This window comes from Candoia aspera, chromosome 3, assembly GCF_035149785.1.
Source record: "Candoia aspera isolate rCanAsp1 chromosome 3, rCanAsp1.hap2, whole genome shotgun sequence".
Lineage (NCBI taxonomy): Eukaryota > Metazoa > Chordata > Lepidosauria > Squamata > Boidae > Candoia > Candoia aspera.
Window position 1 is genome coordinate 51,569,439 of NC_086155.1, and position 27,998 is coordinate 51,597,436.

At 39.0% G+C, this 27,998-nt stretch overlaps 1 protein-coding gene across 3 annotated transcripts; it reads left to right on the forward strand.

The window, feature by feature from the left end:
• On the forward strand, nt 1-27,998 carry C3H6orf89 (chromosome 3 C6orf89 homolog). Of its 3 annotated transcripts, none has more exons than XM_063297658.1 (8): nt 1-110; nt 3,817-4,023; nt 4,692-4,857; nt 16,732-16,883; nt 16,985-17,124; nt 21,520-21,646; nt 22,651-22,774; nt 23,793-27,998. In XM_063297658.1, exons 2-8 carry the CDS (start codon nt 3,835-3,837, stop codon nt 23,876-23,878), a joined length of 984 nt encoding a protein of 327 aa, XP_063153728.1. In that variant the 5' UTR covers nt 1-110; nt 3,817-3,834; the 3' UTR covers nt 23,879-27,998. The 3 variants fall into 3 exon arrangements, with proteins under 3 accessions (XP_063153728.1, XP_063153727.1, XP_063153729.1); XM_063297657.1 differs by having other exon boundaries at nt 7-180; XM_063297659.1 differs by lacking the exon at nt 1-110 and adding an exon at nt 266-284.

Here is a 27,998-nt window from a genome sequence, read left to right on the forward strand (position 1 = left end):
AGCAGGAAGCACCGAGCGCCGCTGCTGGACTCGCTCGGACGGGCTCTCGAGTCCATGTTGGTTGCACGCGACTCGGCAGCACCGCAGGACCCGTCTGGGCGGTTCATGGGGTGAGAAGGCGTTCGCGCGCTCGAGAAGCGGGAGAGTCGTCGCCAAGTTTGGACGGAGGCTCTCACCCGGGTGGGGAGTGATATTTGCAGATTGTGTCACTTGGGGGAGAAGGCGTTCGCGCGCTCGAGAAGCGGGAGAGTCGTCGCCAACTTTGGACGGAGGCTCTCACCCGGGTGGGGAGTGATATTTGCAGATTGTGTCACTTGGGGGATCCGGGGTGGGGATGGGGAGGGGTAGGAGGTCCGCGTGGAAGGGGTAAGAATCAAGTCGCTAGCCCTGCGCGAGGCAAGGAGGGTAGGAGTGGTTGAATTGGCAAGTAAAATGGCTTTTTGAGGACTCCCGGCTGCTGCCTTGTGGCCAAATGAATTATAGGGCAGCCTGCAAGCACGTAATACTGTACGCGCGTACTGGGAATGAGCCCCGTTTGAGGTTGTAAGGGTTGACTTCCGAGGAGACATGTATTTGATCAAGATTGCACTGCTAGAAAGCAAAAGGGAACCAGGTGGAATGGAAAAATACAAGCTCCTTTTTCACTGACTGCCAATGGAAGTCAAGGGAAGGAATTGTAGGGTGACTATAAATCTCAGAAATGGTGACCCTAAATTCATGTTAGATTCTTCTAACATGCTGTAGTCTATGCTAAAAACTGAGAATGTTTTTGTATTGAGATTTTTCTTTCTCTGAACAATGCCACCTGATTGAGGAAAGTTCTAATGCATTAGGTAGATAATGGAAATCGTGCAGGTGAATTTTACAAGGCTTTTCCTTTATGTGATGTTACTTAGCACTAGCTTGTACAGAAGCACAAAAATAAACATATATAATAGTCTGGATGGTGCACAGAGTATTTTTAATAAAGTACTCCCTTTAATATCTAGTATAATTTAAATTCTTGGTGCTGATGTTAACCCATTTAGCTTAATGCATTCAGACAGTCCAGTACAACAGTGTTACAGGACTCCAGCAAAGAACATAGTGGATTTATTGTAATCTCAGGATCACACCTCAGTGTTGTTCTGTTCTATAAAGCTGTACATTCCAGTTGGTCCTTTTGACATGGTCATGTAATATATGAAATAGCACTGAATAGCTTGTGGACATTTTGCATATATGTAACATAATAAAAAAAAATCTTATGAGCATCAATAGCAGCTGGCATCAAAAAAAACTGCGGCAATGTGGACTGAGAATCCTCTTGCCTTCCAGATGACACTGGCTTATAGTTGCCATCGTTCCTGACTGGCCAGGCTGGAGGCGGTCAATATAGTCCAACAATATGGTGTGTGTGTGTGTGTATGTACAGAATTTCCTATTTTTGCTGTAAGATTATCTCATGGTACACTTACTTGAGTGCCAATTTTCTCAATATAGTTGACCTACTTCAGGAATATTCTGTATTATTTTCCACAAGGAGCAGTCAAGTGCCTGAGGTTTATTGTGAAATAAGCAGGCAAGGTAATATTAAATGCTCTACGTACGTCTGACTGAGATCTGTATCTGTCAGAGGGCGTTGGCATCTAAAGCATTTCAATTCTCACTGCTGAGCTTTAGGAACAGTAGACATGTCCGTGGGTGGTTCTGTTTTGTTTTTTGTTTGCTTTTAGAACACATGTGAGTGGCCTGGAATTACAAGATGGCAACAGAGGGGATAGAGTCTAATACTGCAGGCACAATAGCAGGGCTGGCTAACCCACAGACAACCTGAGAGCTGCCTGCAATCCCCAACACCGTTTGCAACCCTGGGACACCTGACTATCATGCCACCGAAATTCAGTGGCAAAGGGACCGATTTTCCAGCTATGCAGCTTTCATCCAACTTTGGGTTTGGGGGCAGTTTTAAGTGTGGGAGGCAAAGTATTCCCAAGCCCTTTGTGGGACCTGATAATAGCTCGGAAGGCTGAGTTTTATCCCCAATTCAAAAGAAGTAGTCCCCTCCTGCTTTATAGTCTTTTTGTTTTTCAATTCCAGCATTTGCTGTAGTGCTCAGAGCTGTTACAGAAGCTGAATAAAGTGAAGCTCATTTTTTTCTTTCCTCATTTTTACATTTTCAGTGTTTTAAGTAAGCCAAATAAATAAATAAGTGAAACAACAATCTCCTGTTATTTATTTTATTAGATTTATTTCCCACCTTTCATTCAGGAGCTTAAGATACCCTACATAATAGCCCTTCCTTGTGTTTTCCCAACAACAGCCACCCATTGTGCATTTTGCAGAGATGATTGTTATTAGCTGTGTTTAGAAAATCGTTTTGTTTCATTCAGACATTGCATAGGAAAGGAGACTAGCGGCAGAATATAGTCTTTTCAAAAGAGTTGAAAATATTGTGGAACAGACATCGTGTATATGGGGTATACATATGCTTATTTTTTATTCCACTGCCATATCTAAAACAGAGTTAAAGGCATTTGTACTGGAAGTGATGTTTGAATAAATATATATCCACATGAAATTCTGCTCCTGTTGTAATGTTTTTTCCTCAGAAAACAGAATCACATCTGCAGAAGTCACGTGCGTCATATCCATGTTATTTGATACTCATAAATAGCATATTTTTTAAACAAAAGAAAGAAAATATTGTATTACTGCATTTTGTAAAAGTAAATAGAACATTTGACAAAAGCAGGGACGTGGAATCTTACTCCTCTGTGCATCTTGTTTTCTTTGGGAATTACACTGATGCTGATTATTTGCACAGATGCTTGCTGCAAGGGGCAGATGTCTAACTCTAGGCCTATTTCTTATCTTCTCAGCATCATATAGGGAAGAGAAAGTCAGAAGATTAAAACAGTGATGAAAACATTATTTTGAAATAGTAATGCTACATCCATTAACACACTGTTCTCTCCTATTGATATTTAGACCATTTTGGTCTTTTTCCTTCATAGAAATAAAGTGTATTTTACTCTAGTGCATGATTGCATGGTGTTATCAGACACCAGGACCTTGAAGAGTCCTATAAGAAGGACTTAATGTTCTAAATATTTTCTCTCCTCCGAAAACGTGTTATCAGATTTTTGGTTGTTCAAATATGGGCTGGTCTTGGTATTAAATTTCCAAGAATACCATAAATAAAGCAATATCCCATGGTAAAAGAAACAATGACTGAGTTTGGATAAATGGCACTTGGTTTGAAACATTTTTCGTATAATTATTAAGCAATATTCTTCATTTGCATGTTTCGAGTATTCATTAAGTAGAGATAGTGTGGATCATATCTGTGTCTGTTAAATTGCGAGTATATATATACCATTGCTTTTGAAGTAGTGAAATTGCTTTGCATTCTGAACTTCTGACTCCTACAGTTCGCTATTTCTTTATTGTTTTTTATAAAGTAGGACAACATCCCATTTCTATTCTTTGCTCCATATCAACCATTATTCATAGGCATGAAAAAGCTGCAGTGCATCTCCAGAAACTTAAGAGAGGTGCAGTAATTCTCAGTGTGCCAACACTGTTTAGTATAAACAAAAGAACACAACATTTTAGTTTTAGAGTATCTGTTTGTGATTACTGGGATGAATAAAGTGGCTTTATTTCATTTACTGATGCCTTGATTCCATTAATTATATGTTTGAACAAACTAGGCTTGGTACTCGCACAGCCAGATTTGCAGTCCTGCTAGAAAGAACATGCTGTATTTTCTGTCATTTTCCTTGAGGCACTGGAACAGCTTCTTTCTTAACTGTGTTGAATTTTCCCTAATAGGATTTTTCATCAGAGGACATGGAGCTTTCTACCAGTGAACTTAGCATTTACGATAAACTTTCGGAGACTATTGACTTGGTGAGACAGACTGGTTACCAGTGTGGTATGTCTGAAAAGGCCATTGAGAAATTCATCAAACAACTCTTAGAAAAAAATGAACCACAAAGGGGACCTCCACGCTTTCCTCTTTTAATGGTTCTCTATAAGGTAATGCAGTTTTGGATTCTCCATGTCCTTGTAGAAAGTGTACTGCAGTTTGAAATCTACATAGGATGAAATGCCATAGTCACATCAGATCTGGTTAGATCCATGGTTCTCAAACTTTAGGGTACTGGGAACCCCTATAATAATTTAATTTGTGCAACCTCTCTTTTCCTATAAATAACACCAATGATTTCATTGGTGTTAGGATTGGATAAGAAATAAATATATTACTTATTTTTATTAATGACATGGTAATCTATCATAAAATATCACAGAGGATCCCAAATGTTGCAAAACTACAATTGCCTACTGTGGATTTTACAGGCAAAACGAGGAGCAAAGGCCAAGTTGTGTTTTGATAGTGCTCCTGCCACTGAAGCTTTGAGTCAGCTTGCCAGGGCAAAGCTGGGTGGTAAGCCAAAGTGAATTTTAGGCAGTGCACTCATGTTGCTTGCACAAGCCTGACCAGGTTTGAAAATAAACCAACAAACTAAAGTGACTCCCTCTCCCCCAATGAGGGTCCCCAGTGGGCCCTGACCCACAGTTTGAGAAGCCCCTGGTTAAATAAAAGTTTGCATCAGCAGTCATTTGTGCTATCATGCTTATTGTATGGGAGAAATGTTAGAAGGCATTAGTAGTGCTAATAATCTTATCTTTATCTTCTCTTGCAGGGATTGGTTACCCTGGGAGTAGTTTTATTAACGGCATACTTCATGATCCAGCCATACACCCTTTCACCATCTGAAAATACACTCACCAAAACCCATCCATGGGGTTCCCTCATTCATCATATCCGGTTGCTGCCATTACCTATTACCAAGAAATACATGCTGGAGAGTAAGGCAGTTATCTAAATATTTATTTCATCATAAAAATAAAGTAGCAGGGTACTTTACTGGTAACACATATGATAAATGCAGATGACATAAAGAAATAAAAATCACTATTCAGTTCTCCATTTTTGAAATAACACTGCATTCTGCTTTTTGTAAAAAGCAAAAGGAGAATAACTATTAAAGTCAAATCTGCTAGCAGTAAGCACCTTGATTCTACCACACTCTTCTTTTTGTAACAAAACTTAGCAAATTAGCTCCAGTGACCATGTTCTGATGTTTTGTGCACTACACGGTGTGGCAATCCATTAAGGTGTTTTTCCTTATGCTAAAACTATTTCCTGATTGGTCTTAAAAGGACAGACAGAGACTCATTTTGAGGATTTATACATTTAGGTGTGTTGATTATTGATGAGTAGCTAGTTTAATTCAATTCTGCATTTTTGAACAGTGGAATCTAACCTGTTATCACTGAAATCTATAATGAATTTGTATCTCTCAAAACTTATTCAGAGTTACACTTATGCCATTTCTAGTCCAGTTTGTACAAGATGTTAAAAAAAAGAAATAACTTTAGAAAGGTTAAATTTCCAATATGTTTTACTCAAGCTTTATTTATACATAGACTTGAAAAGACTTGATTTGGTAGTTACTTTATTTCCTGCTTTTCGTGAAATCTCTCTCTCTCTCTCTCTCCAGCCTACTCCAAAGCACAATTCCTATTTTTTTCCCTGATGGGTGTCAGTATGATTGAGAGACTACTGTAGCAGTGGAAGCTTTTCTTGATATACTTTACTTATCACACAGTTTTTAAAAGAATTATTCTGGCATATCTGCTCACAGCTTTAATGGAACACAAGAAAAACTTATATTATTTTTTCCATCAATTCTATCAAGCTTTCAAGTCCTGGAAAACTTGGTTTTCCACCATTCTTCTTTATGCATATGGGTAAATTATATGATCACTGTAGTATAACTTCATTATATTACTGTTTACCAATGCATATAAACATGTTAATCTTGGAGAGTTGATTTACCACTTGGCAACATTTTGTTTGTACTTGGACTGTGACAACTAAGTCAAAGGGTTCAGAAAGAGGATCTGTCCAAGAAGCAATTAATTGCACTGGGGAGCAGGTGATGTACTTTTCAGTGATTGAAATGTACAAGGAAGGCACTGTAAAAGCACCTTGGAATAAATTAGTCAGCTGCTTGCATTGCTTGCAAGAAGGTCATAACATAACACTGATATAATAAGCCACCAAGACGTAATACAAACATGGGTAAAACTGTCTGAATTGAACATAGCTGAAAAGTCATTACAACTGTAGTGCCTTCTCAATTAGGATAAACAGAAACATTATCAGTTTAGAATGTTGCATTCACACATAATCAGGGAAAAAGTTTATTCCTAGGAATATTGGCTACTTAAACTGTCACAAATCAGAAGAAAAATTAAACAAGTTTCCTGCTCTTAGTGACTCATTTGAATAGGATTACATTCTACGTATCATAGTGGCACTTGTATGGACTGTTGGATGTTCATAGTAATAAAACACACACACCAGATTCTGGTTTGTATCTTTTGCTTCAGAAAACATACCCTAATTGTTTTCATAATTTCTATTTCTGGTGCCACTCTCTAAACATATTGAAGATAAATGTTTTCAAATCACCTCTGTCTTTAAAGAGGAGATTATTTGTTACATGGAAACAGAAGAAGAATTCAACTTCTATTGTACAGTTTCTGCTGCCTGCTTGGAAAGGTAGGGTGTATCTGGAATTGCACAGAAGGAGCAGCAGTAGCAAAAAGGGCAACTATATTATACTGTTTTATTCTGTTCCTTCTGCTGTTGATTTGTTATATTCTGGTCAGTGATTAATAAAGAACTGAACTGAACTAAAACAGCAACTATGAAGGAGAAAAGGGCAGTATGAAAAATGTTAAGTAACTTGTCTGTTTGAAGGGATAGCCCCTGCTTACCACTTTTCATTCAAGCAACATACAACATTCAGGTTCTGTTAGACATGTTTATATGTAACATATACCATATAAAGTCAAATTTTATTCATCACATCTTGGAAGGAAGTCCTATTTTGTTCATTGTGGCATAATGCTAGTAGGCATATCAAGGATTGCAGCCCAAATTGACTACTATTATAAATACCGTGTTTTTTTGAGAATTGATTTTGCCCCCTTATGTGAGAAGTGAGATCAGAGGTGATGTGTAATTCTGTATATTAAGGCAATTATTATTCAGGTTGTCTAAAGGATTAACTCATTCCTTATTGAACAGGCATATACAGCTGTTTTTCTAACATGTTATGTGAGTAATCTCCAAATGTGTGATAGAATCCATAGATCTTATTTTGTGATACAAATAAATGAGAGAAAAACCTGCTCCCTCAGCTCTTTTTAGATGTTTTTAGTTATCTGCCACAAAGCATTTAATGGTGTTTGCTGTTATGCATCACCAAGATACTTAGCAAAAGGCCAGAGTGTTTTAACTCTGTTTGAACTGGACAGTAAATTATGGTTCTCCATTTTCATTCTGTTAGCTTCTCAGAAGAAGCTGCTGCTGCTTCATAAATTAGCATTATATGGAGATATTACAGCCATCTTTGAAAGAAACAGCAGGGGAGAAGTCACTTCATAGCTGCTACAAATGCTGTTGTTTTCTTGCCATTAATGTTTGGGAGGTGTTCAAGTTAGCAGAAAAAAGGCAGGATTGTGTAATGCCTGAAGTGGGAGCTCCCTTTGCTATATTTTCGTTGTCTTTGAACATCCCATCAAAAGTGTTGAAAGCTCTGTGGTCTGGAATCAGAAACCTTGGGCGTCATAATCCAGAACTCCTTGTGAAAAGCGTGGTCGGTCTAATTCATTCAAGGGGTCAGAATCAGAATTGCAATTTGTACTTCAGTTCTCTCCCTTGTTTCTGGGGAAAAAGGCCTGTCCTTCTATCACATTTAAATGTATTTCAGATGTGGTGATGCACACATACTGTCAATTTTATAAATCCCAAAGAGAAGTAGACTTGTTTGAGGACTTAATTTAAACTTTAAAAGGTGAAGACTGACACTTGATTTTGAAGGTGTTCTTTAAGATCATATGCCAGCAGTATACAGCAGATACAAGACAGAATTAATTACGTATTTTGACATGCATGCACCTCCCTCGATGAAATTGCTTGGAAAATGTGAAACAGGAATTGTCAGGTGAAAAATAGTGCTGGCTCCTAGCAAGAGTCTCAGATATTTTTAGAGGTGTCTGATTTAATAGGATAGGGGAAAATGCCAATGAAGCATTTTAGGTTGGCCCATGAGCAGAGTTCCTTGTGGGCAGTAAGCTGTAACTGAAATCTGAAGGATTGTGGTTTGAGAGGAGTTAAGAGTGGTTTTGGTTTTTGTTTGGTTTTGCTTTTTTGTTTTGCATTTCAGAGCCCTTGAACAATACTTCCAAGTCCTAATTTATGAGCAAGGGTGGGGTCAGCAATATCTATTCAGCTGGAAAAGTTTTCAGCAATAATCTCTTTCTTTGGCAGCTGCCTTTAGCCTGAGGTGTTTGACTCTCAGCCAGTTTCCAGGGCCTTCTCCTACTAAATCCATTTGGATCATCTCAGTTAGGTCTGTTCTAGAGCATGCACAGAGATTCCCATTGCAAATGAATATGTTCTTTCTAAGACCCACCAGGAAATAATATTGCCCCAAGAGGATGTTGTCCTCTTGCATAAACCCAGCTGCAGCATCCTTCCACCACTCTGGTGTGAACTGTAGCCTGATGCCTCAGAGCTATCATCAGGGTTTAAAATGCTGCCAAGCATGCTGAATTTCATTGTAAACAGCCCTTCTTCTTCTTATAATCTGAAGCCTAATAACAGACACATGTATTGGGACATAGTTTTTCATGAACAGCCTGCCCTTTTAAAGATGGGCGGTGCAAGTTCCTTGTAACATATTTTAGCAGTTGTTCAGCAGGAGAATTGTTTGCTTGTAAGTTCTGACAGCAGATACATTATTGTGGGAATCTGGAAAACTGAAAGCTCTTCTTCTGCATTTAGGATCATTTACTGTATTTATCAGGCTTATAGATGGCTCTACATGAGTGATTCTTTGGAATATTGCCCGTCTTAGTCTAAAGTAAGGGTTGCTGTGCAGTGCTTAGTTGAGATGAGATTTATTCTAAAAGTTGTTAGCAGTTTTAAGTCAACACTTGAACATTCTGTAACAGTTTATTATTAAGCTGTTCACTACATACTAAAAATCTGGTGCTTGGAAAACAACTTTTGTAGTTGGGATTTGAAAATACGTTTGCTATATTTCTAGGTCACTCTGAAAAATAGTCTAAGATAATGGTTTCCCAAAAGTGCAGGCAGGTCTGCCCTCTTTAAGGTGATTACAATTCCTCTGTATTCCTTTCTTTGTTGGCCCTCTGCTGACCTACCTGGTCCAAATTTAGGGGTCAAGGAACTCTATTCTGAACACGGAATATTTTTTAGATGTGAGTGCATGGAGTATGGCTTCTAATTTTGGCATGGGGATGAGTGGGTTTGCCAGCCTGAGAAGAAGCTTTCCTTCATTCATTGCTTCAGAATTGTAAGCATCATAATCATATAGCAGCCATCTGTGTGGCAAAATAAATGCAGTTTTATGTCTAGTTTGCAGTGAGCTATGACTGCTGTTCTAACCAGCCGAGGTGATTTGAGGCTAACAGTACTAACCTCTTGTGACTTTTGAAATTGAGATTTAAGAATGTTGTGGTTTTAATTAACTCCTCATGTCTGAGCCTTATGTATTGAGTTTCCAGCCTTTGTCTGAAATTTTAAGAGCTAAAAGAAAGAAAGGAGTCAGAGAGTTTGTAGAAATTGTTAAATCTACATAACACAAAAAGTCTGAATCTTTGCTGTAGCCACTAAATGACTTCAACATCCTATTCCTCTGAGATGGCCATACCAAGAGCATCAAATTCAACTCTTTCTGCTGATGTATGTCTTCTTTTACATTCTGCCAGTGCCTGAAAATTATAAGTGAAAGGAATAATGTCACCAAATTGTTTTGCTTACAGTATTTATGTACTGCTTTCCATTTTAAAAAATCAATGCAGTTTACTTATAAATCATAGTTAACATATTAAAAACAGAAACATGATAAAGCAGTCGAAAGATGGTATAGATGTAAAACCAACAATGAATAAATAATAATTAGGGCAGGTGATAAAAAAAGAAGGACGAAGAGAGGGCTAAGAAAATAATTTAGTCTTAATTTTTGGTGAAAATGCTTCACTATGCGATTGGGATTGATTAGGTCAGTCCCTTCAGTGGCAGTGAATACATTGTTGGAAGACCTGAAGGGCCAGGTTAGGGACAGATCGTTGTGAAGAAAATCAATCTACAGTATATGGTCACTAGAGTTGACACCAACTTAGTGGTGTGTCTGTCCCTCTTTCAGGTTCAGCAGTTCACATTTCTCCTCAGTTCAGTGGACTTTCTAAGTTCAGTGACTCAGTCACTCTGTAGTCCTAAAAGTGAAGAATTTATATCTTCAAGGGCTCAGTGACTTAGATGATGTGTTGACCTTGCAAAATTTGGATTAGTTGTTATGTTTAATGAAGGCAAGAACCATGTTCTACTTTGGAATGAATCTGAATTATTTAATTTTTCTAATTGAAAGATAAAATTTATTTTAATGCTTTTCACACCATTTCTTCTGGCAGAATAATCACTCCATACTTTATAATCATGTTTAAATTTTATAACCAAAGTGTATCTATTAATGTGTGTTAATGCAGTGCAATGACTGAACTGAAGACAGCAATTAAAAGCACAGCATGGCTATATAGAGTTTGCAAAATTTCTTTGGCTTTTTTGAGCAGTTCAGATTGTTGCAGGCTATACTATTTTTTTTTACCCCTGCAGGTTCTGTGTTCATAATTCTTATGATGTCTGGCAAACCTTGGCTGTTCTCAAAAAGCTAAGCTGGGTAGGACCTGGCTGACCAGGAGATGAACTCAGCTAGGGAGAGTCTCTCCTTTTTATATTACCTTAGTTTATCCTTGTGCTACATTTGTTCAACAACATACATGTGGTAAAGATAGCTATAGCCATATACTGGTTCCATTTTTGAGCAGCAAATGTTTTTCCTCTGGAAGTAAGAGAACACTTTGGCATGGAAAGGCCCTCTGCAGCAGAGCATTTGCACCTAGTCATGCCAAGAAAAAGTATGGACTGTTACTGAAGCTGTGCAGGGTGGGATACATATTACAGTTTCTGCTGCTTGGGTAATTGAACTCTGAGCCAACCTTTGGAAAACGTGGTGTGGTCATGGAATTATTGGGCTTACTCAGTTCCTAATATGCAGAACAGTTCTAAAGTTGAGGTTACTTGAGCAAATGTGTAGCAAGATTTAAGCCATATGGTATTAACATTGGTTTAGAATGAACTTTATTACTGTGATAAGAGCATTTGGCTAGGAGTTGTAGATGATTACCAGTTCTGGCTTGTTTGTCCAGTGTATAGGATTCTGGGTAATATTCTTTACCTGTTCTAGAGCAGAAACAGCCACATTTATTCACACCTCAATCAGTGGCCTGAGGAGTGGGATCTTTCAGTGGTTCTTGTTGAAGCACAAGTATCTCACATTATTTTTGAATTTCCTTCAGTTTTGAAAACAATTTTTTTTTAATATAGGTCTGACAAATGTCAGATCAAAATCCCCTTGTGGTGCCAAAATGTTTAATATATAATAAAATCATAAAATTGTGAATTGGAAGGGGCTATTTAAGCCCTCAAGTCCAACTCCCTGCTCTGTACAGGAATCCAGATTAAAGTATTTTTACACCTCACACTGTCACACACAGTCTCCCAGAACACACTGAAGGAATGACCTTTTCTGGCCTTCTGTTATCCCTCTTATTGAATTGCTCTCACAAACTTGTTACTTTCCCTGTTTTGTTGCTTAGTAAGATATAGTTATCTGAAATGTTATTTAAGTAATGGATATATGTATATCCTACCTTTCTGCTCCATTTAATAGGAGTTCTGAGGTCACTCATAAAAAATACTTCAAGCACAATTAAAGAATAAATATGAACAAAAGTTAAATCCCCATTAGCACAGTCCCCACCCAGTCACCGGTGAACAGAGCTAACTAGGAAGTAATAGAGGGGAGTGGGAAATTTTAATTATTTGTGTCAAATGCACAATTGAAACAAAATAAGATTTACTAGCATTGAAATGCCAACAGAGAAAACCAATGATATTCTGGAAATTCAGGGTGAAGTTCAGGTAGGTAGGTAGATAGAGAATTTACTTTGGCAAACTTCAAGAGTATATAAAAACAAGATGAAATCTATGCTTTCTAGAAACACTGGCACAGTAATATAGAATAGAGTGTTCTATTCAGCTAAAACAGGATAAGGAAGAAAGTTACTTTGCCTATTATGTGTCAGATGTTGTCCAGGATGAAAAAAGCTATGATGACAGATAACAGTTGTACCTTAATCACCATAAGGGATGCTACATACTCAAAACACTAGAGTGATGTTAAAGTCAGTAATGTCTAGACCAGGGTGGGAACCTGAGGGCTGTCTTTATATTTCCAGAACGTGTGGTTCTTCTCTCACTTTTTGTCCCTCAAAGTCTAGACAAGGGGTGGGGAACCTGTGACCCTCCAGATGGTGCTGAACTGCAACTTTTAGCTTCCCTTGCTTTTGGCCAAGTTGACTGAGGCTATTGAGAATTTGACATCTGGAGGCTAAAGATTCCCCACCCAGGCAGAGTTTGAGATTCATACTCTTAATCTAGGATGGTGGAGAGAAGAAGCCAGAGTTCTAAAAGCCCTGGCATGACCAACTCTTATTGCTGAATAGAAAGTATATGTATGTGCTGACTTTTCTGCAGGTGTGTGTTAGAGAAGCATATTTTAGAATACTGAAAATCCGTAGATATAAAACAATTGAGAAGGGTTGATCTTTACACAAAGCTGTGATCAGTGGAATGAAGGAAAAAATTCACCCTTCACTAGCGCTCTTTTACTCATCCCTTGACCCTAGCCAAGGATAATTACTTTTACAACTGTACATTTTATTGCATGTACTTTTAACTACAGCATGAAACAGTTTTGGTACTTTTCTGAAAATCTACAAGCTGATCACATACAAAGCATGCTACACTGAAAACCCCAATAACCCTTGAGTGTGCCTGAGTGGAGTGATAATCTAAAAGGAATGCAGGAGTCTAAATGAAAAAATAGAAGAATACTTTTATAAAGATCCAATTCATTTCCCTTGTGTATTTCTGTAGTTACATTGTCTTTGCCCAGACAATTATTTCTCTGTCACCCCTTCCTTCTCTGTCCAAATTCTAACAATGCCTTCCCTTTCCACTACACTTGTGAAGTTTGCCACCTCTCAACAGTAAAGTTCAGATTATTTTTTAAATAAATAAATGGCTGTTTAGAATCCTACTTGGCTTTAACACAAGTGGTTTATTATGGCAGACAAAAACGTCCAACTGTGAGGTCTAGTTTAAGGTATAACCAAACAAGTTGAGTAAAATTTTTGAAACACTTTTCAAAGACTAACAGATTAGAAACGTTTTAATGGCCTCTTTTATCGTGAATTTCCATTGTTTGGTCCTAGCATGCATTTAGACTACAATAGAAATAGCAATAGAAACTGAAATTTGTCACAGATGATAAGTCTTTAGCCACTTGGTATCTGTCATGTTCACTGTTCCAATGTGCCTGGTACATCGTAACACTTCACATGTCATTTACTGATTGCGTGTTTGATTTACAGGGAAAGGAGGTTTCCATTGCCCGGACTGTTATCTCTGGGTTGAGGGAATGGAATGTGTTTGGGTTTTCTCAAATGTTCAAGGTTGCTTTCCCAGGATGGGTGAAGACGGTTACTGGCACCTGGGAGGGGGTGGTTGGAACGGCTGGGTGGGGGGAGGTGTTACGTTTTGAGCCGAGGGTTCTTAATTTGTATTTGGCGCGCTTTTGCTCATTCTCAGCTTCCTCTGTAGTTGCATACTAATCCTTCAATAAATCAGATTTCCTAAAGTTATACTTGTGAGTCTAGTTCAATTAGGTTAGGCAACCATTACATAAAGCTGAGAATCCTTAAGCCTTTACCGCTAACATCTATCCAGAGCAACCTGTGAAGAACTAAAGTTAGCGATGACTGAGCCTATTCCTTACTCGGGGGAAAGCGAGTATTCGGATGCTGGGGAGCCGGATTCCACGGCCAAGCGAAGTGGAAAAGCGCCCACCCCGGAGTCGGAGGACTTATCAGGGGTTTCGAGTCCCAGTCCTGCGAATGGGAAGGCTGTGAAATCCAAAGTGGTTAAGAAAGCAGAAGAAGCGCTGGCTGAACAGGTGATGTGGGATGAGGAGCAGGGAGACCTACCAGGCACGTCAAAGACGTCTTGGAAGCTGAAGTACCCGTTGTCCCCGAATGTAGCCAGGGCCAGTGTGAGAGGGTCGGAGGACTCTGGAACCCCGGTGAGAGCACAAGGGTGGGAAGCCAGGTTACAATCCCTAGAAGAAATGATGCTGAAGATATCATTGGCTTTGTGGGACCCAGTCAGAGAGAGAGGGGAGCACCATTCCCGACAGTCGTCCCCCTCTTCTCCCCCTTCCCCGGGGGTGAGGATGAGAGATCGGAGAAGGCATCCAGCAGGTTCACCATCTGGCAGTCCCAGACGGTCGTCCCCATCGCCCCCTCGGCATGCAGAGGACCGAGGAAGAAGAGCGGAAAGAGGGGAGAAGAGACATCCAAAGGTCAGGATTTCAAAGTCCCCTCCCCCCAGACGGAAGATCGATGGGGTCCAAGAGGAAGGCTGGGCAGAAGGAGAGGAAGAAGAGCCCGCTGGGTGCCAGATATAGGGAGTTTATGGTCAAGTTTGATGACCCCACGAAGTTGTCGTTCTTCTTGACAAATGCTAAGAGCTATATGGAGGAGTTTGGGACGCTGTTCCCTTCTGAGAGGGCTAAGATAAATGCTGTGGCCACCAAACTGGAAGGCAGGGCAGCTGATTGGTTCGTACAGTTAACTGAAATGGAGGCCCTAGAATTGGACGAGTTCGAGGAGTTCTTGTGGGCGCTCAAATTGCATTTTGCCGACCCGTTGGCAAAGGAGAAAGCCAAGGTGGCCCTGAGGGAGTTGATCCAGGGATCAAGGTCTGTTGCGGACTACACCTTAGAGTTCCAAGCTCTAGCTGCAAAGGTGGACGATTGGTCGCAGACGACTTTGATAGAAATGTTCAAGGATGGTCTGCGACCCGAGTTGTTGAGGTGGTTGTTGGGGAGAGCAGATCCCACCACCCTATATGACTGGATACAGCTGGCAGGGAACGTGGAGCAAGCCCATGCGAAGTTTGCTCAAAGTAAGAGGGGTCCCAAGCAGATGGCCATGATGAGAGCTGCCAAGCCCATGGGCACCGCAGCCCGAGCAGGGCGAACGGCGTGGCAGGAAGAGAGGGAGAGCCGCTATGCGAAGGGGCAGTGCCTCCAATGTGGGAAGGAAGGTCACCGAGCGGCAGCATGCCCGAAAGGGAAACCTGAGGAGCGCCAGGGAAAATCGTCGGGAAAGTCACCCTCCTTCCCCAGAAAGATGAAGGCGGTGGCTATTTAGCACTATCTTTGCTAAATAGTTTTCCGAATCTCTTCCTTTTTTATTAAAGTTATACATGATGAATAGGAAAGACATGTCTTTTCAGAAGTACACACTGAAGATGTTTTTTTAAAAATATCTGTCAGAGAAATGCAAGGTTATGATCAAGTATCCTTTTCTAAAGGTTTTAATGTGACTTTTCCAAACAGATCATATTATGATTGTTTTAGTATACATCCAGTTGTAGCACTTCAAGAATTCAGATTAACAAGCTGTAAAGAATTAACTACTGTAATTTGTTATGCCATGGGAGAGAAAATCTTTCCCAAAAGAATAACAGTGGAAGAGGCTTCTTTTTTCTCTCTCCTTAAATACACTTCTGGATATTATTAGCTTCTTGCAAAAGGGTAAGAGATCCATATAGGATATAATCTTTCTAATATGCAAAGAGCTCTGTGTTGAATGAGTTATTTAAGTACTCCGTTATTAACAAAACATTGGACCATTACAAGATAAAACCTTATTTATCTTAGGTTGTTGTGTAGTATTACAACAAGGCCACTTGAGCTAAGCTGCTTTAGTCAAAGGAAAGGATTTCCCAAAAGGATTGTTAAGTGTTGTCATTTCATTGCAGCAGTGCAATTATTCTAGTCCCACCTTAGGCATGACAGCTGGCTGGGTGCCCTTGGGCCAGTCACTCTCTCTCAGCCCAACTCACCTCACAGGGTGGTTGTTGTGGGGAAAGGAGGAGGAGGAAGGAGTATGAGGTATGTTCCCCACCTTGAGTTATTTATAAAAATAATGAGGGATAGAAAATAGATAAATAAAATAAAAATAAATCATTGCTTTAATTAAATTGATTAGGAATCATTGCCCTGATACCTAAATATAGTTTGCATGTAATTAAGATATACTCTTCAGTTTTACATTTGATTATCAAAAGTGTGTGTATGTATGTGTGTGTGTATATATCTGTATATATTTACATCTATATATATATCTTAATCATGGATCCAGCGTTATCAGAGGTTACCAAGTTCTAAGGGCAACTGGAAAGTAGACTATGAAATATGGCACTTGGCTTATTTCTGATGTGGCCCAGTAAAGGTTTTTCCTTCATGAATTAGCCTTGGAAAATATTGGTTATCACCTGATACTCCACAGCAGGGTTAGCAGTGAAGTATCAATGATTGGAATCTGTTGCTATTTGCTCAAGTGAAATTTTGAATGAAGTTCATAAATCTCTTCTATCCTTTCTCTCCAAAGAATGTCCAGAGTGGTGGGGCTTAGACTGTAGACGGAATATGTCTCTAATGGCCAAGTGCTCTTGCTGCTGTTCCATGAAAACTCTTGTGGCTCCAGTTGACCTCAGGCATCTATCAGAAAAAATCCTGCAAGGGCAGCCTCTCTTGATCAAGGTAGCTTAATGGGGGGGGGCAGCGCTGGCACATGGTGGCAAACTCCTTGGGCGTATGGAAAGACATTTAATAAAAGGGCAATGTCATCCTTTTCTCATCAGACAGGACAGTATCGTTCTTATGCTGAAATGAAACATTTGCAGTTCCTCTACCCCGAATTGACAGATTTTGTGATACAAGAGGAGGCAGCTGAGTTATGGAACAGCCATTCAAGGCAGCAACCTCCATTTCCTGTTTTCCGGTGAGTTTGAACTATTAGAGGTCTCCTGCCTCCCTAGAACTAGCTCAGCCATAGCCCCAGCTGACATTCAGTGATGCAACTTTCAGGGGCCCCAAAGAGCAAGGAATAGGGATGAGGTGTAGCACTAGAAAAGAGGATGGGTTGTTGCCATCCCCATAATTTTCTTATTTATTCTTTGAATGATCTCTCCTGATTGAAATAGAGAAGTCCTGTCAATACACTGATTTTAAAAAATTGGGATGTGAATACTAGTGGTAGACTATGAAACTCAACAAAATGATTGTTTCCTCTCATTCTGGAGAATCTTGCACTTTAGAGGCTATACTAAGCCTATGTAGCAGCTGCTAAGTGTTACTGTAGGGTATATAACAAGTGCTTATTTTGCTGTGGATTAGAGGTTTCTGTGAATCCTGTAATCAGCATTGTGTGGAACATGCCCATCTATGGAGGGATAGTGGATCATTCTCTGTGCAGATTGGAGGCTGCAAAAACCTTTGACTCCTGTCTACAACAGAGATTACTGTTACCTTACTGATGGGCTTCAGTACATATTTACTGAACTGTTCCGATGATTTCTGGATTCTAATCTGTCCAAGAAATGCAAAAATTCTGGAAATTTTGAAACAAAATTTCTGTGTTTTTTTTAAAGGAATTTTTGAGGAAATTAAAATTTATGCAGTACTTAATTCTTAACATCTATTATAACTATGGAGTAAGGGTGTGCAAGATGTTCTGTGCATGGAACAACTGGTTTGGGATGGTCCGTGCATAGAAAAAACACACAAGGATTTGGATGTTTCTTCCAGACAGAATCCCCAGTGGGGGGGGGGGTATTCGAGCAGAAGCTGGAAAGTGGCTGTTCCAGACAGAGTGTTTTGTGTGTTCTGTTCTGTTTTAGCTGCTACGATTGGATGTTGTCTTGTCTCTTGCAGTTGAATTTTGAATTCGAATAACTGGAAAGTTGCTATCTTTGCTGGGGTCTTTTGCACATATTTCTGTGGGGAACCTGTGGGTTAATAAATGTGATGTCTTCATCATGTTGGGGGGGGAGAGGTTGGACAAGATCTTTTGTGCCTGTGACTCAGTTGGAGTATTTTTGGATGTGGACCTGATACTTTTCTGAAAGAGTACAAAACCCATGTCCCAAAATAGCTCAATTGATAGTCACGGGCATGGAAGAGGGGGGCAGGGGTGAAGCAAGAGGGAACTCTCCTGATGCACCACTTTCAGAGAACGCAGCCTTTCAGAAGAGCGTTCAGAAATATTCCAGCTGGCAGGCACAGATGAGGAACGGGTGAAGCCCAGGAGATCTGTCCTGCTCTTTCTCCATGGCTATGACTTGTCAATCAGGCTAACAGATGCAGGGGAGGGATGCAGGGCAAAGCATGAAGAAACTGTCAATAGCAAGCAAGTCAATCTTGGAGCAGTACTGCAAGGGAGTCGCAGTCCTGGCAGAGAGTGATTGTGGGTGCTGGTATCTGGAGGTAGCCTATGGAATAGGCAAAATGACACTCTCAACACACCCTCCCCCCAAGGAATAAAAGGATTAAAAATATGGTCAGTATTTTTTGGCAGTAGCAGAACCAGCAATGCATAGCTGGCAAAACCTGATTCTCTTTCTCAGTTTAAAATGACTGCTTGGGTAGAACAGGTCTATTCCTCCTTCAAAACAGTGTTCAGTCTCTGTAGATAAGGACCTAACATAAAGCTAGCAGGTGTTTTGGCCAGGTATGCGTGCAGCTGCCTCTGTGGAAGCCAGGAGTCTTGTATCTCATGCAGCTTAAGCTAAATGGGCACGGAAGGCAGATCCCAGCAGCCAGCAGGGAGGAGGCACAGACAGTATACAGCAGCCTAAGGCAGCCTGTAGATACCGAAAACTAAATCCCAACTCTGCTGCCACCTAATGGTCATCCAGCTTTTACTAGCCAAAGAAGTTCCTTCTGAGACTGAATCCCACTGTTTTTTATGGATGGAACATCTGAAACTGTTGTTCAAACCCAGAACAGTGAAATTGTTCCGGATTTATTTTCATCCAGACTGCCACCAGCTTGGAAAGCAGTCCAGTGAATTTCCAGAATGCGAGTTTAAAACAAAACACATTTTCCATTTTGTGTATTTGCCACTCTAAAGTTATTTGTTAGATTATAAAATGTATTATAATTTATTTTGTTTATATACAATACAAACATTTGGTGTATAAAATTAGAAAGCATATTAAAACATAGTTTATGAAGACAGTAAATATATAGTTTTCGAAATTACTGCGAATGTATTTTTGGTTTTTGTTATAAATGGAGTATGGAACTACAAGCTGCTGAACTTTAAGAAATGTAGCATCTTTTTTCCTGTTTAGGAGCTGCAGGAAGGCAAAAAGCAAAACACCAGAAGAAAATGTTAATATTGTAGTATTTTTTTTAAAAAAAGTTTTGCGTTCTGCATTTTGTCTTCCACTGTATCAGACAGATACTGAAAGCACCATTTTTCAAAAAGCACATGGAGAAAGAAAAGAGGGGGGAAACCAAGATGCAGAGTAAGCATTTTGCCAGAAGAAATGTTATTTAATCGGTAGGGTTGTATACTCTTGAAAATGATATGGAAGAAGTGTGTCAGACATCATGCAAATACAGCAGCTGCCCATGACCCTGCAAAAAGATTCTACTGCTTTAAGAGTTGCTTTAATGAGTCAGTTATTTAAGGAGCAACATGTTTTTTCAAGCTTGTGGAAGCTTGGAAAAGGAGATGGCTACTTTAACTGATAGCAGAGAAATACTGTACTTGTGCTCAGTGGTTTCAGTGTATGTGTGAGAGTCAAGATGGCGGCTGTGATTGCATATGGCCACCATTTTGATTCTTTTATCCCCCCCCCCCATGTCCTCTCTGTGCTTACATAAGACTAAAGCACTTCTTTCAAATCATTTGCAAACTGTACACAGCCCTATTAATCACCAGAGTACTATTGTCATCACCAGGTTCAAAAATTAATTTTTTAAAATTTTTATCTGATTATAATTTTGATGGGCTTCTGAAAACTGAAGGCTTAGCTATACTAAGACAAACTTATGTAGTGTTTCACATGTTAATATGTTTCTTGATTTTGTTTGACAGTTTTCAAACAACGACCAATATCATTCTCAACATAATCATATTATGTGTAATTTCAAATGAAATATTTCATAGTCCTTCTCCTCTATATGCCCAATTTTTCTGAAAACAACCAGAAGTCCTAGAAAAAGGAAAAGGGATTTTCCCCCCCTAAATTTCCATTTCCCCCCCTAGGCTTTTACATCTCTAGTTTGCCCTTCAATGAATTTATTTCATTGTTTCCATTCTCTGAAGTGTCTCTTTATGTAGTTTCTTGGCTTAAGGCAGGAGTTTTCAATTTTTTTTTCCAGCTGTGAAACTTCTTAGTTTTTGGGGAAAAAATTGTAGAACCCCTGATCAAAAGGCAGAGATCTAGTGATAGAAGATTGAACATTGAGGTTCATTCAAGTGAACTTTTTTTTTTTTGCCCTTAATTTTTTAGGGAGCCCCATCAAGTTCTTGCGGAATCCTAGATTCCATTGAACACAGTTTGAGAAGCCTTTTGAAAATCTGTGTTTGTTTGAAAGTTCAGTTCAAGGTTTAATTTCTTGTTACAATAAAATGTGATGGCATTTGTTACCAGCACACCGGTCTTTTTCCTTCATGTTTGTTAGTCTTCCAGTTGACGTGCTTTCTGGCATTGGGTTGGAAGAATGTGATGGTTTGTATAAATATTGCAGGACCATAATGGTTTATGCTTTGAGTCATGTTTGGGCATTCCGTATTTGTGAAATACAGTGTTCCCTATCCAGTGCTGTATTTTTTAATGAACTTGTGATGGACAGTTCGGGTGCACAGTATCTCAGTATGAATCATGACAGGTCTCCACACTGGGATTTCTCATTTTTCCCTGCCCTCCATTTTCCTAGAATGATGAGTAAATTAGGATTCCCAAAGCCTTTCCCATGTGGCTTTAGTTAATGCTGGACTAGGTGACGCCTTTCTTTGTTTTCCTTCTTCAGCATTTTATTTGCTAATGAACTTGACTTTTTTTTCCTTTCAGACAGAAACTTTAAGATTATATCTGATCATAGATGACACCAGTCTCCTGATTCCCTGCCTGTATTATTTTCTTGGAGAAGATAGGTGATCTGAAGTTAGCTAAAGAAGGTCCACTTTCTAATCCAAATGCCGTTGAATACCCAGTACGCTATCTGCTTGTGTGTGTGTGTGTGTGTGAGTGTGATGTCTGCCAAATTAAGTCAGACATAGTTCTTTAGGATGGCAAATAAAGACTCTTTTGAAGTGGTTTAGAACTCAGTAGCAGTGCCATTGTGAGGTACCTGCTTTCTTATTCTCTAAAATGTCCCATAGGCAAAACCCTCTGAATAAATCTCAGATTCTGCAAGAGATTTTTCCCATCTTCTCTTCCCTGCTGTTTCCAAAGGCCATTTCTCTAAAAAGCTGTTTTCTCATCCACCATCCAAGGCTTCAAGATAAGGTTTGTGTTTAATGTTAAAATATTTCTGTACAGTACTTCTTTTTCAAATACAGTTTTACATCAAGAACATTTGGCTAAAATATGTTATTTTTTTAAAAGCATTTATACTCTGTATTTAAGTTTAAAAGGCTCTGATAATGGTTTACACAGTAGTAAAAACTAGAAGGTCTCATGCCCTCAGATCAAGAATCAAAAAAGATGTGAGATTGAAAGAAGAAAGAAAGCAAGTTGGGGAAGGAAAAAAGAGACATGTTCTTAGTGCTAACATTATTCTAAAAGGGTCAGTGGGGAAGGAAATGGCTGCCAGAGAGGGTAGAAGACATCATCATCTTCAGGATAGATAGGTCTGTTCTTCTTCCTCATGGAACTGTTATTCCTCCGGTGAGGAGAGAGGAATGGTCTTTAGCCCAGCTGGTTATAGCAATAGAAAGAAGGAGATTCCGATGCTGGGCTGCTCTTTTTTCTTGTAAGGCGGGCTGTTTAAAACACAGACATGTCCAAAACCCAGTAAATAGCCAACTCTTCAAGACAGATGGAATGTGTGGTCGTCAGTCAGCAGATTGGTAGCCCTCCTGTGTTTTGGAGGCTATTGGCTGAGAAAGCCCTGACCACTTGTTGCTGCTATTCAAACCTATAAGATGGGCAACAGGGGTGACTAATTTGGTGTATATTGTCACATGCACATAGAAAAGGGATGGGACTGGGATATGCATAGATTGCAGCATTGTGCCTGCTGTCTTGCAGATTTCAACTCCACCCTGCCAATGCCACTGGCTAGCATCAAGCTTCAGATCTGCTTGGTTGACAGGATGATGGTTATGGGGGCCTACTTTTTTTTTGCTCTGGCTGTTTTGATGATTCAGAGGAGCTCTAGAGTAAAAACCATTATCTGTGCCTTCACTTTCTCTAAATTTAGTTTTATGATGTTTTCTTTCTTTCCAGTAAAACTCTGAACAGTCCTGGGTGATAATAAAATGGAAGCCTCTTCCTCTTTTATTTTTCAGACATACAGACTGCAGGGCACCTTTGTAGTAGGAAGTGGTCGGCTCATCTTATATGTTATGCCTTCCCTCTTGTGCAGAGAACACTGCAAGACATTGATGGTAGAGCTGGAAGCTGGAGATATTGGTGAGAATTGATTCAGCAGTAGGAGCTTATTTTACAAGCAGCAAATGTAGCTGTAACTGTTTGGTAACTGTTGTAACTGTTAATGCTGGAAAAAAGCAAGCCATGGCTTGTAGCTCATGACATTTTGCCCTGCTAGATGTTTTAAGCTTTATGATGCAGTAAAAGAGAAAATATAGTCCACACCCTATCTGTTGGGAAAAACATGAACTCTGTATACACTATGTGGTATTCTAAATTGGCTTTCCACCCTAGAAGACTGCATTTGGCATTATAGGAAGTTTGTGTACAGTCTGTTGCAGCAGCCAAAAGGCAAAGTGCTGTTTATGGGAAGGCTACAATATAGCAAATAACGTTGTTTCACTGCTGTACAAGGCTGGGGCAGACCAAACTTGATTAATCACTGCAGTTCAAAGAAGAGAATGTAGAACTGGGGCAACAACAGGAAAATGCTTATATACAAATACTATATTAGGATGTGGCAAAATAAATTCAGGTAGGCAAAGCATGGGCAGTCTTTTCAGGCACCGGCCATCCATTCTTTTTTAAAAATTACATGAACTTTTATTCTCTAGATCTCATTCAAGGATGTCGGGGTCTCACAGGTTTTGGGCCATTTTGGGGTGGGTTGGGGTGAATTCATGCCCTCTAGAGGTGAGATGGATGTACTGGTGTCTGTTTATGTTTTGTGGTGGACTCTTGATGAATGATCTGTTTTACTGAAGCCACTTGATGAAACTGTTTCTATGAAAACATATGCTGAAATAATTTGTTAGTCATTGAGACTACCAAAGGAATCTTGCTTAAGCCTTACAAACTGCTTTTCTTTAAGCGGTACCCTATTGTTAGGACCAAAAAATCTTTATGGATGATTTACTATTATGTAAGATACTGGCAAGAAAGCTTGATGAAGTACTTACATACCATGGAAATAGAGTGAAGGAATGTTTCAGGGCACCATCAGCTCCAATAACATACAATAATAAATCATAATAATCTTATTGTTGTTTTTCTTCCAAAGGTTTTACAAATGTAGATTATTGGACAACAAGTTTTAACTCCAGAGGATCTGAACCTGTTGTTGTTTGTGATGGATCTGCCAGTTAAAAACTCAAGGTGTAAGAACTCAATATCAGGCACAAAAGATACGGGGATAATACTGCTACAGTTTCCAGTGTTAAGTTTTCCCTTCTCATCTGCAGTGAAGAAAGCCATGCACTTTTAAAAGGACATTTTATTCAAGGTCACTGGCTTGTCTTTCAGATGTTTTGGTAGAAACTGGAAGACCTCTTTTCTCTAGCTTTTTGCAGAGTTATTCTTGAAAGCTGACTGATGGATTTTATGGAGGGAAAGTTCTATAAAGTACTCTTTGTGAACATCGTTCCTTTTGACACTGCAGAAAGAGTTATCTCAAAATATTTCTTTCCAGACATCCTGGAGGAGGTAATGTCAGAGCTGCTGATGAATCTGTCTCTGGATCATTGCTTTAAAAGAGCAAACTACTGAAATACTGTGGAAGCTGAGAAATTAAAATGTCTCTTGAGAAAAGCATTTGCTCAGGTTCTTATCCTGTGTTACAGTTTGAATGCGGAAATTTGGTCCACAGTTTCATTTTTTCCCACTGTGTTGTGATGGCACATCTTCATAATATTCTTTCCAGTAAAAAAAGAAAATCATGTTATCTTTTCACCTAAGAACACAGTGTGACTTTATGTAGTCATTGTCAAAAGTGTGTGGCTGAGGTGGGGTTTGTATGCTAGACAGAGAAAAGCATCCTGCAAATTTATTTTTCCATCTCCTTTCATGAATAAATATGTATTATTGCTGCTTTTCCCTGGACTAAGTCAGTAGACTGTCAAATTCATTTTTTTTCAAAAATGAGTAATAAGTGCATCAAAGAGCCAAATTTGTCAGAGGGCTGACTTGGTGAGAATGGTGAGCATCTTCTGAAAATTAAGCCTTTGGAGGTTGTCTGGGTTGGACACTCCAAATCAGTCACCATTTTAGTTTGTTCTTACCATGGCTGAAAGCACTTTCTAAAATTTTCATTTGAATTTCTCCAGTTCTTTTTACAATTGAAGTTGTTAATTTGTGGGCAGGTTTGGAATGTGCATTGTTTAATGTGTGCCATGAATATGTTTGCCATTCTCCCTGAGCATTAATTTTCTCTTTCTTCAGCATTTTCTTAGAATACATGTTTAATTCTTGACCCCCTTCCCGGCTTTTTGCATTTTCTCATGCTTCTTGTGAACTCATCTATCTAGCATCTTTAGAGGGGATTACTTTCCAGCATGTGTTGTCTGAAATTGTAGTGGTGTTTCCCTTGAGTGAATTTTTAGGTTCCTGTTGTGTTAAGATAATTTGCAGATGTGTCAGGCTGAAGTCAGGCCAGCAGTGATGCTAGTGTGCATATTTGAACATGTTTATGTGCTTTGGGGGATTCTTTTATTAAAATGCAACCTTCCCAATAAGAAGCAGAATTGTATTAATTTGTAAAGAAAGGACTAGAGTAACATCTTTGTTTTTTTAAAAATCTTTCAGTTGATTATTAATTGTTCAGCAGATTAACAGTTAAAGGACCCTGTGGGAATCATGACCCCACTCTCATAGGCATAGTGCAAATAGACAAACATTGTTTATTTCCTTCTGTTTCTGACTGCAAACATGCATAACTAATTGGGGTATTGAGAGACTAAATTGGCAATGAAGTTAGTCTTAGGGATCTGTAAAGGATCTGTGAATAAATAAGTGATAGCATTATGAAGCTTAAATTTTTAGAAGGTGGGAACTAAATCTGCATCACTGCTGTTTAAGTGCTTGTTTTCACCTTTTTTTAAAAAACAGAAATTTCACCTTATAACTTCACTTTAGGTCGGTATAGAAAAAAGAAAACTTCTTTGTATCAGGGCTATGTGTTTTACTAAGGGTGTGTGTGTGATGATAGCTGTATAAGTGGACAAATGTGTTGTTTGCTTTTTCATTAATGTTTCCTATATCCTCTTTATGAGAATAAGCCCCATTAAATTTAATGGCACTTGCTTCTCAGAAAGCATGTATAGATAATGGATGAAAAACCTCAGTCTGTTTGTGTGTGTGTGTGTGTCTGTGCCTCCTAAGTGGAATTCCTTGCTTGATTTCTCTACACTTCGGGTTTTTTTCTCTAGAAGGTTTCTAAATTCTTCATTCATTTTTTACCAGGAATGAATATAGATCCATCTACCCAAAGAATACTGTTTTTTAATTGCATATTGATCATATTTTTGCTTTTTATACAAATAATTCAGAAGAAAAAAAAATCCAAAGCATTTCAGAAGATGACAAAGGCCACTTAAATCTATAAAATTATGGATTTTATTTATGTTTTGGTAGTGAAATATCGATATTTAAGAGTTTATGTCAGTGATGCTCACTGTTTAACAATGTGCTGGACAGCAGGGAATTGATGAGTATTATGTCAATCTGAGGGTCTCTGGAGAACAGTTGTTTAAAGGTACAAATATTTCCATAAGATGGTTTGTTTTTTTCACTCTCAAATACAGCCCAGGATATTGTTAGCATATTGGACAGGGGATAATACATCTATCCTACTTTTGGACTCTGGTTTTCCACGTGCACTTTTGTCTTTGTATTGGCTTCCAGATCTGGGTCTAGGAGGTGCTGTGAACATGTCCAAGTCTCATTCCCTCTGGAGTTTACATCATTTGTTTTCAAACTTCCAGTACATTTTCTCCTTTTTTTCTACAAGCTGCAAGGAATTAAAAACAGAAGTAATTGCTCAAGAGGAATCTGAGATCCAAGTTCTCTGATTTTCAGCTGATTAAGAGCATTTACTTAGATAAGACCTTTAGATGTTTCATTTGGAATGCATACTACTATTGGAAGGCAGGCCAAGGCTGTTAAAGAGCATATGACAATGAATATGTATGTATGTATGTATGTATGTATGTATACTTCACTGCTGTTTTCAGCACTTTTGCCACTCAGTAATATTCTCCTGTTGCATGATATTGAAAGATTTTTTGCAGAAAATGTTTTAGATTTCCTGTCCAATATTCACTGTATATGTTGGTTGACCTGTTCTTTGCCTCTTCTGGAGAAGCAACCTAGTTGCTCTGTTGCGCTACAGTTATTTACAAAACATTAAATTCTGTGAGTGCAGTCCTAAAGATGGCATTGGCTGGTGTGTTTCTTGGCTAGGTTCAGTGGCCAAGATACAGATTTTGTTTGCCAGTTGCATAGTGATGAAAGATTTTCCTTTGCCATTGGTGAATTGAAGTGATACAATGGTTTGCAGAAATGAGTAGGATTAAGCAACATTTATTGAGGCTTGCCCATGTGTCTAAACGCACCCACATCCATGGATACTTGGTGTTCAGATCACAACAGGGTCCTCCTACCCACAAATAGCAGCTTTAAGATTCCTACCCTGGGATCAAGGTAGGACCTAGAGCAAACAGGCTTCATAAAATTTTGTAAGCAATTTCAAGGAAATCGTAAGGGTGTTTCTGTTGCACACAGTGGGAGAAGTTGCAGATAATTATTTATAGTTGTAGGAGGAAAGTTGTGTGTTCAAAGGGAATGGCAATTTTGTGTAACTCTGACAGAGCTGATAGGGGTTAGGCCTTCCTGGAGCCACTGTTTGTCTACAAAGACAAAATCTTCACTAGAAATTCAGCTACCATTGAATGGAAGGCATTTGCATCTCAGAATATTTCTCTGGTTTCCTTTTTTTCATTTATTAGGGAATGTACAGTTTAGCAAAGCCTGGAAGGGATGACTTTTTAAAGAAACAAAATTATCTGCTCTTTTACTGGTTAAGGGAAATACTCACGTTTCTTGTTTTAAAGACTTGAGTATTTTTTAATATCATTTGTCCATGTACAGAATAGTGTTAATGTGTCTCACTGCTATATTATAAAAGCTCAGGGGTGCCTGGGAAGTAGTTATTTGTTTGTGTATATTGAATATCCATGTACTCCAAATTATGGAACTTTTCATATAAATGAATGTAAATATGCAATTCATGCAGAGTTTTATGAACAATTATAAAGTAATATATTGTAACTTTTTGTAAATATTGGGAAATGGCTGTAAAGAATGTAAATAAATCAGATTTATATGTTGAAAGTAGAGGTCAATTTTTACTTTTTGCAATTAAATACAATTGTTGATGCACTTTGCCCCATATGGCTTTTTCCTTTGTTAAATAAATAATGTTCTGTCAAAA

Excerpts from the sequence above, each read along its gene's own strand:
- C3H6orf89 (XM_063297658.1), top strand. The coding sequence starts at position 3,835 with ATGGAGCTTTCTACCAGTGAACTTAGCATTTACGATAAACTTTCGGAG. Across the intron at positions 16,884-16,984 it reads GGCAGCCTCTCTTGATCAAG|ACAGGACAGTATCGTTCTTA; the intron begins GTAGCTTAATGG and ends TTTTCTCATCAG. Across the intron at positions 22,775-23,792 it reads GCTGGAAGCTGGAGATATTG|GTTTTACAAATGTAGATTAT; the intron begins GTGAGAATTGAT and ends TTTCTTCCAAAG.